This window comes from Macadamia integrifolia, unplaced genomic scaffold, assembly GCF_013358625.1.
Source record: "Macadamia integrifolia cultivar HAES 741 unplaced genomic scaffold, SCU_Mint_v3 scaffold_219A, whole genome shotgun sequence".
Taxonomy (NCBI): Eukaryota; Viridiplantae; Streptophyta; class Magnoliopsida; order Proteales; family Proteaceae; genus Macadamia; species Macadamia integrifolia.
In genome coordinates, this window is record NW_024870648.1 from 6,001 (window position 1) to 14,659 (window position 8,659).

An 8,659-nucleotide genomic window follows, 5' to 3' on the forward strand; every position below is an offset into this window, starting at 1 on the left:
AATTTAATTTAATACAAAATGACCTTTCAGCAAAGAAAAAAAGTCATAATGCAAACCAAACAATCTTTGGGACTTAACATTCACTCAAAAACACATTGAAGTCAATTGCATCAATGTAATTAATTATATTCCTCATATAGTATACACAAACCCGAACCCAGGAATCATGGGTTTTAAGATTTTGAGCATATTAAGCTCCACAAAATGTTGAAACCTAACTACAAGAATCATGAAAATACGTGCACGGCTTACAAATGCAAATGACAATGTAGTACACTGCTATTCTTTCTTGGCCTCTATATTTCATCTTCCCCACTACAATTTGAGGGGAGAAAAAAAAAAAGAAAAAGAATAAGAAAACCAATTGCATAATCCTCTAGAGAGATTGAGAGATTCCATTCTTTTTCTCTTGTTTCCTTGAGATTGATTGTAATGGCACTTTTCATCGCTGGATGCTGATCATGAAAGTCAAAATAGTGTAAATAGGATCTCACATTCTCAAAAATCCAGAAGATCGGAAGGAAACTAAAGTGAGTACTTAATGGACTCGATCTTTACTATAAAAGAAAGAACAGCCCCCTTTCATAAAATTAGGAAAAAGGGAAAAAGAATGAGGGAAAGGAAGGGAAAGAGAAAATAACCCTCATTTTCTTCTGATGAAAAGAATGGACCAGATTTAATGGCTCACAATATACAGATGGTGACCTCCATCCAATCCAACGCTAGCAGAGAAAAGGTGGCTTGGAGGGGGATGCAATTTTGGTTATTGGAATTCCTGAGTACTGATCAAAGAAGCTTGCTGGTCCGGCGTTTCGACGGCCCTCCAGGAAACAGCTTCATTATCCAGCCCAAGACCCTCTCTACTACCTGGTTGGACAGAAGAAAGAAGCAAATTACGTTTTAAGCGTCAATCCTCTAGAATAGTAGTAGTCATGATCAGAATAGCAGCTCAATAAACTTTTGACCGAAGTCATTCCATTAAAAATAAATAAAAATAAATAAAAGAGGACTTGAGTGTCCAAAGCTTCAAGTCATTAGTCGACAGAACCAACTGTTATCCTTGAGAATTGCAAGTCCGGGCCAACAAAAAGTACAAACAATGTAGGCATTTTTCATATGTGATATAGATATTCACATCTCATTAGCTCTAAGCCAGTAGTCAGCATCAATAAAAAACTGTCAACCCTTCTTTCATATGGATAAATTGGAATTTTTTCAGAACCAAGGTGCAAAAGAGACACCCACAGAAAGGCCTACCATAGTACTATACAAAAGCACTATACCATAGATATTCACATCTCATTAGCTCTAAGCCAGTAGTCAGCATCAATAAAAAACTGTCAACCCTTCTTTCATATGGATAAATTGGAATTTTTTCAGAACCAAGGTGCAAAAGAGACACCCACAGAAAGGCCTACCATAGTACTATACAAAAGCACTATACCATAGGCTGAGGAAACGAAAAACACACACATTCCATGTGTATGGCCAATATACACAAGCAATGTAAAGTGGGACCCCAAAAAAGAGAACATCCATAGCTCTTCCTGCCTCTTTAAAAAGGTTCAATTTTCAAAAAGAGTTATTGGCCAGAACTTAAAGAAATTCCCAAATATTTACTCAAATCTCAAGAAAGACACCCATGACTGGTATTTAATGACCCATTAAATTCCCCAACTAAGAACAAAAACAACTAGTTGAATCCTATACATCAAACGAGACAGCTAAGAATGTGTGAAAGCATGGCAATTCATTGAATATAAATGAATACATGATCTACATAATAAGTTAAAGATTAGAGCAAGATACGGTACCTCATCCCCTTCATCGGCATAAACTGTACTATCTGTCATGGTGCGTGTATCAGCTTGTCTTGTTGGGATGTTCTCGCTTACCATTCTTCGGGTAGTCAACAGCTCTAACCTCTGCGTCTGAACCTCCAGCTTTCGGGACAGCTCCTCATTTAAATCCTATGGAATATCAAGAACAAAATTCAATGAGTGAAATTACACAAATAAACATAATCAAATCCACTGTTTAAATAATTATACGCACAAATAATACTATTTTGAGGCACAAAATGTGGTGTTCAAAGAAATATGATTAAAATTTATACTGTTGAGCACCAATATCATACAAGAATTTCTCAACATATGAGTCCAATTCATATTCTCCACAATGAGGAAGAAAGAATATTTTACAGCAGACCAAGTAAGAAATATTTGAATTATAAAGCACAAATAAAGCAAGAAACAAAAAATATTCCCCCAAAGGACAACAAAAGTTTGAGTGGGAAGGTCAGTGGTTAAGTCACAGAATATTGCTTTTTAGGCTTCCTCTGTACATAAAAATCGGATGCACAAGGACTTTCAGTTTGAGATGGGCATTTTCTTTATATGAATCTCCATTTGGGACTCAATTTTAGCCATCCCACTGGTCATTTTCACTTCCAGGAAGAGAATTCAGTAAGGCAGTCTATGGCTGCATGGCCTTCATTATATAAGCCATGTGTATGCATGAACGCAAATTTGAGAAAGAAAAATCCATTAAATGTGCCACTGATAGTTTCATAAGAAAGAAAATGGCCAACGCAGGATTTTGGGTTTGTTAGCTAAAACTACCTTCAGCTTGGAACTTTGAGAGGATTCAACTGCCAAAGCTTGCATCAATTCATCTTTCTCCAATGCCAACTGCAGGCATACAACGCTTTTCAGTATGTACTTAAAAGGCAGGCATTGTTATATACCCCAAACCCACTTTCATAGGTTTGTTAACTATTTACAGTCTGATGAGAAGACACGTTTCAATAAAAAATAAATTAATAAATTTCTAATCATGGCTTGGTCACTACCTCTGAAATCAATGAATTAATGTTGTCAATCATTCTGAGCTGATCTGGAGGGATAGAAGCAGATACAGCTGAAGGATGGAACTGTATATTCTCAGGCACCAATGGGGAAGTTGAGGTTCTGCTTAAGGGTATAGATGCAGTGTCTTGCATTTCAAGGTTGAAAGTGCTCGTGTCAGAACAACTATTTTCCCCAGTCACTGAAGCATACACATCATCTTCTGAAGAAAAAACCAAGTACATGAGAAATAAATTTGAAAGAACCACAGATAAAAATGAAAAAAAGCATAACAGTCACATCATTACCAACGATATTGTAAGATAAATGAAGTTATTAGAATTAATATACTGGCAGTGAAGAAGAACATATATAAAGATATAAGAAGGAACGTATCAAGGAAAGATAGTATTGCCAATTGTTTAAAGACAAAACATGAATAGGGAGACATCAAATTTGACTAAATAAAGCTTATCACCAGTACACGGGCTAGTGAAACTAAAGCTTGGTAAGTAAACTTAAACACACAACATCTATTAAACAACTAATTGCACATAATAGGAACTCCTGCAATTTTAAGAAACTCCTCTAATACTATAAGATGGAAACTTACGTGATAATAGAACCTTGAGGGGTCTCTATCACCATCAAGCATAGGTAACTTTAACGAAAAAACAAGAGGAGCAGTTTAAATTAAAAGTGCAACCACGAGAACCAAAGCCTGTATTTCACACAAGCGAAAGGAAGGGAAAAAGGAAAAGAAGAAAGATAAAGAGTGAACAAAATTCAACTACCAGAGTGCACCACTGTAGCATATGACTTCCCCCATTACCCGCTTGGGTATCAACCCCAGAAGAATCAATTCTACATTTAACTAATAAGCAATGATCAGCTGCCTTTCACAGTACCTGTTAACCCCCAAGAGAAGCCAAGTCCCTTCCTACAATCCCGAACCATCACTGATTCTTGATTTACCTTGACCCAACCACTATCCTACACACCTGGTACGAGCTACACTTTCAGGTCTTCACTGATCGAGACCATCTGAGAACTGGACGGTAAGGGATTTTCCTGACACCTATTGTGTTACTTACCTGCTGTCAATTTTCATTTGACATATTGCGTAAATATATATATAATAATATACATATATATATTCACATCACTTTCTACATCTTGTTCTTTGTTTTATCATCACTGCATTAGTATTTTGACTTTTTGGCTAGGTGAGTTCCCTGAGTAGTAAGGGACTTTTCTTGATCTTTGTGTGCCTATTTATTTATTTCTAGCTTGCTTTACATGCTTTGCTGTAGTTGTGAGCAGTATTGCTATCTGTTTTGTGGTACTAGCTGCTCCTTACAATTGTTCCATTATTTGATGCCCACGCTTACTTGGCCTTCATTACTTATATAGATCTTGGAACTAAATCTTTGTGTGTTGTGCTATACTTGCTGCCCTTTTATATATCCTTTCGTTTGTTACGGTTAGATAGTTGAGCATCCTTATTTGTTTTTTATTGTATGCACAGTTGTAGCATCTTGGTTCTTTGTGTTAACTTGAGTTGACACTTTATCATATGCATGAAATGTGTTCTTAAGGCATTAAGCACCCCCCCTACTCTCCTGTTTTTACATTCCTATTATATATCTATTTTCCTTATAGTGGTGCGTCAGGTAGGCAGACGGCACTGTAACATATCTAGCCATTCACCTTTTGCATGAATCATTTTTGTTTTATAAACTCTCTTTTCTCCTAATTTCATGTCTTACCGACCTGTTGCAAATGTAGTTCACAAGCGTATGGTCCAACTTGCTATCTGGAACATTGGCTCCTTAATAGGCAAGAGCATGGAGTTGATAGATGTCATGAGGAGAAGAAGGATTAATATTGCATGTATTCAAGAAACAAGAAGGAAGGGTAAGAAAGCTAAGGCTTTAGATGAATTCAAACTTTGGTACTCGGGAAATCATAGCCATAGAGGTGGAGTGGGCTTTGTAGAGGACAAAGACCTAAAGAATGACATGGTGGATGTGAAGAGAGGGGGAGATAGGATCACTGCAATCAAGATGCCGTTGGAGAAAGAGGTTGTCAACATAATTAGTGTTTATGCTCCCCAAGTAGGGTTGGATGAAGCTAGTAAAGTACAATTTTGGGAAGATATGGAGGGATTAGTGCATAGCTTTCGCCATAATAAAAAGATTATCTTAGGAGGTGATCTCAACGGACATGTTGGGAAGGATCGACAAGGATACGAAGATGTACATGGAGGATATGGTGTTGGGGAGAGTAATGAGGAGGAGATTTCAGTTTTAGACTTTGTGTGATGCAGATACGGCTGCCCTTTCTTGGTTAGACCAGCATGACCAGCTTTGGAAGCCAAGAGCCAAGAAGAACCGGTCCAGCCCAGGGTTTTGGTCCAACAAGGGTTGGAAATAAAATTAGTAGTTTACTTAGTATTTTATTTCATGCTTTTATTTTCCACACTTGAACGTAGGAGTAGGATTTATTTCCTTGCTTTGGTTTCCTTTTTATAGTTGTTTCCTAGTTTAGGCTAGTTTCCATTTCAGTTAAGTTTCTAATTTCATGTTCCTATTTTCCTATATATTGGTTATAATCGATTGAAGATTTAGAGAGCAATTTGATTATTGAATGAGTGTGAGTGTGATCCTCCTTTTCCCCCTCTCTACTCTGATTTCCCCTCCCTTCCCTAAGGGCTCTCCATCAACTTGGCATCAGAGCCGAAGGATCCTATTCCTTCCCCATCTTTCTTCTTCCCTTCCCATTCTCTGTGTCAGATTCCACCGATACTAAGAACACAGTGAAAAAAAAAAATCCCAGAACCCTGCCCTCCGCCTTCTCTGTTCCTTCCGGCAGCAGCCAAAAACAAAAAAACTTCATACCCATCGTCCCAGCTGAAACCCCAATCCCACCCCTTCAACCCTTCCGAAACCCCACCGAGCCTCTGTTACCCCCGTCTCAGCCTGGGACTTCCATCAGCCAAAAAAAAAAAAATCCAGAACCCTGCCCCCACCTTCCTGTTTCCTTCCGGAAGCGCCAAAAAACAACAAAAAAAAAAAAAAAAAAATCCAACACCTCCCGCCCTCCGCCTTCTCATCGCTTTCCTTCCGGTGGCAGCCAAAAAAAAAAAGAACCGAGAAGAAAGAAAAGTCGAGAAGAGGGAGAGATAGAAGCAAGAAGAAAAGAAGAAGAAGAAGTAGAAGCAGAAAGAAGAAGACGAAGAAGAAGAGAGAGAGAGGAACATACCTGGTTCGATTTGGGCTTCCGCCTTTCTCCTCCGGTTCCGTCTCCAAGATGGAGATCCTACCCTTCTGTCGATGAAACCCAACCCACAATCTTATTTTCTTCCTTCTTTTATTTTAAATTCTTTTGACTTGCCAGAAATACCCCTCCCTTTCTCCTTTATTCCCCTTTTTGTCCCATATATTTTTATTTCCATTTAAACCCCTGTCCCACACGTGACTGACACACCCTTTTGTGGTTTAATTTGAACTTCCAAAAAAAAAAAAGTTATTTACTATTCTGCCCCTGCCCTTTAAGCCTCCAGTTATTTACTATTCTACCATTATTCTTTGAGTGCTATTTTGTTACTCATCACCATGGTAGCCAATAGTGAAGTTGTTCAACAGCTGAATTCTTATAAAGGAGAAACTAATACAAAATTTGATGCTCTTACTAACATGGTCACGTCCCTAAAAACAATGGTGGAATCTATGCAAGTTTCTACTGATCGTTTGGTGGCAGCAGATAAAGGAAAGAGTCCCATTCAGTCTGGGGATTCTTCCAACACCACTCCACAGGATCTACCAGTAACACCACCACCACCACCACATCATACACCACCACCACCACCTCCACCACCATATGGGACTGGTAGACATGATGATGGAGCAGAAAGAGCAGCAAAACTGGATGTCCTTGATTTTTATGGAGACAATAATCCAGAATTGTACCTTGACTGGATTCACAGTTTAGATACATTCTTCAGATGGTACGGGTTGACTGAGGCTCGAAAGATCCTATTTGCAGAGGCCAAACTGAAAGGCACGGCTCGAGTCTGGTGGATCAAGCAACAACAACAGAACCGAACCTGAGGCATTGGTTTGGTCACTACTTGGGCTGAAATGTATGAAGTCATGAATCGGCGATTCTTGCCTTCTGATTACAAGCAACGCATGCATCTCAGATTTGCACAGTTGAAACAAGAGAATTTGACCGTTGAAGAGTATGTTGCTAGATTTTATTATTTGGCCACTCGTTCTGACTTTGAGTGGGATGAAGAAGTCTTAGTGGCCCAATTTCGCAATGGTTTGCACCTTCAACTTAGTGCTGCCCTTGCATCTAGTCGACTACCTACAATGGAAGACGCCGTACAAGTAGCATATCAGGTTGAGGAAAGTCTGAAACGCCCATACAATCAGAGAAATTTTGCAGATACTTTTTCTCGAGATACTAGTTCCGTTTGGCAACAGTCTCCTACCCAAGAGAGGTCATTTAGCAAGCCACAGGCAAGTGCTACATCTATGGTTTCTTCACGACCTAGTCGGCCGTATTCTCCACCTCGACATGTTTCTGAAATGTCATCTTCACGGCCTACTCGCCCATACTCATCCCCTCGGCGTGGTTCGGATAAGCCTTCTGATTCTTCAAAATTTACAGTTCGGTGCTACTCATGCCATGGATTTGGACATATCAGTGCCCAATGTCCCAGCCGTTTGGTTGCTTTTATTGATAAGGATTCTCCTATACCATATATTCCCGAAGAGCAACTTGGTTCTGACACAGTTGATTTAAGAGAAGAGCGTGCAACAGGTGAAGTCAATGACACTCTCAGTGACGATGACCAACATCCTTTTTATGTCATTCGTCATGTGTTGACCACTCAGAAGGCCACTGAAAATGAAGATTGGCGCCGCAGTAGTATTTTTCAGACTCGTGTGAAGTGCAATGATCAGTTGCTAACCTTGGTCATTGATGGAGGCAGTTGCACTAATGTTGTCTCTGAAGACGCTGTTCGTAAGCTGGGATTGAATACAAAACCACATCCTAATCCTTACAAGGTTGCTTGGGTGAACAACACTAATCTCAAAATCACAGATAAGTGCTTGGTCACATATTCTATTGGTGGATTTAAGGATACAGTCTAATGTGATGTCCTCCCTCTGAAGGTGTGCCATATCCTTCTTGATCGACCTTGGTTGTTTGATAAGAAAGTACAGCATTGTGGCTATGCCAATACCTATGCCTTCAAGCATGCCAACAAGACTATGAAGTTTCATCCTGCCAAAGATCTCCCTGAAATTAAGCTCAAGAAGATGGTGGGATCGTTCCTCATTCAGCGTATTCCTTCAGACAGTCTCCTCGGTCCTTTCCCTAACTCGACGGAGTCGAGTTCTTTTCAGAGGAGGAGAGTTGATGCAGATACGGCTGCCCTTTCTTAGTTGGACTAGCATGACCGGCTTTGGAAGCCAAGAGCCAAAAAGAATCGGTCCAGCCCAGGGTTTTGGTCCAACAAGGGTTGGAAATAAAATTAGTAGTTTACTTAGTATTTTATTTCATGCTTTTATTTTCCAGATTTGAACGTAGGAGTAGGATTTACTTCTTTGCTTTGGTTTCCTTTTTATAGTTGTTTCCTAGTTTATGCTAGTTTCCATTTCAATTAAGTTTCTAATTTCATGTTCCTATTTTCCTATATATTGGTTGTAATTGATTGAAAACTTAGAGAGTGATTCTGATTATTGAATGAATGTGTTGAATGTGATTCTCCTTTTTCCCCTCTCTACTCTGATCTCCCC

At 39.2% G+C, this 8,659-nt stretch overlaps 1 protein-coding gene across 2 annotated transcripts in view; it reads right to left on the reverse strand.

The window, feature by feature from the left end:
* Positions 1 to 100: 100 nt before the first annotated feature.
* Positions 101 to 8,659, reverse strand: part of LOC122071418 (protein BLISTER-like) — a 56,218-nt gene continuing 47,659 nt past the window's right edge. Inside the window, exons 10-13 of one of the 2 annotated variants that reach the window (XM_042635761.1) lie at positions 2,852 to 3,066; positions 2,622 to 2,690; positions 1,815 to 1,970; positions 101 to 867 (exon numbers count right to left, since the gene is read on the reverse strand). In XM_042635761.1, coding sequence (XP_042491695.1) covers positions 787 to 867; positions 1,815 to 1,970; positions 2,622 to 2,690; positions 2,852 to 3,066 — 521 coding nt within the window. In that variant the 3' untranslated portion in view covers positions 101 to 786. Of the gene's footprint in view, positions 868 to 1,814; positions 1,971 to 2,621; positions 2,691 to 2,851; positions 3,070 to 8,659 lie in introns of both variants that reach the window. The other variant, XM_042635760.1, reaches the window with a different exon arrangement.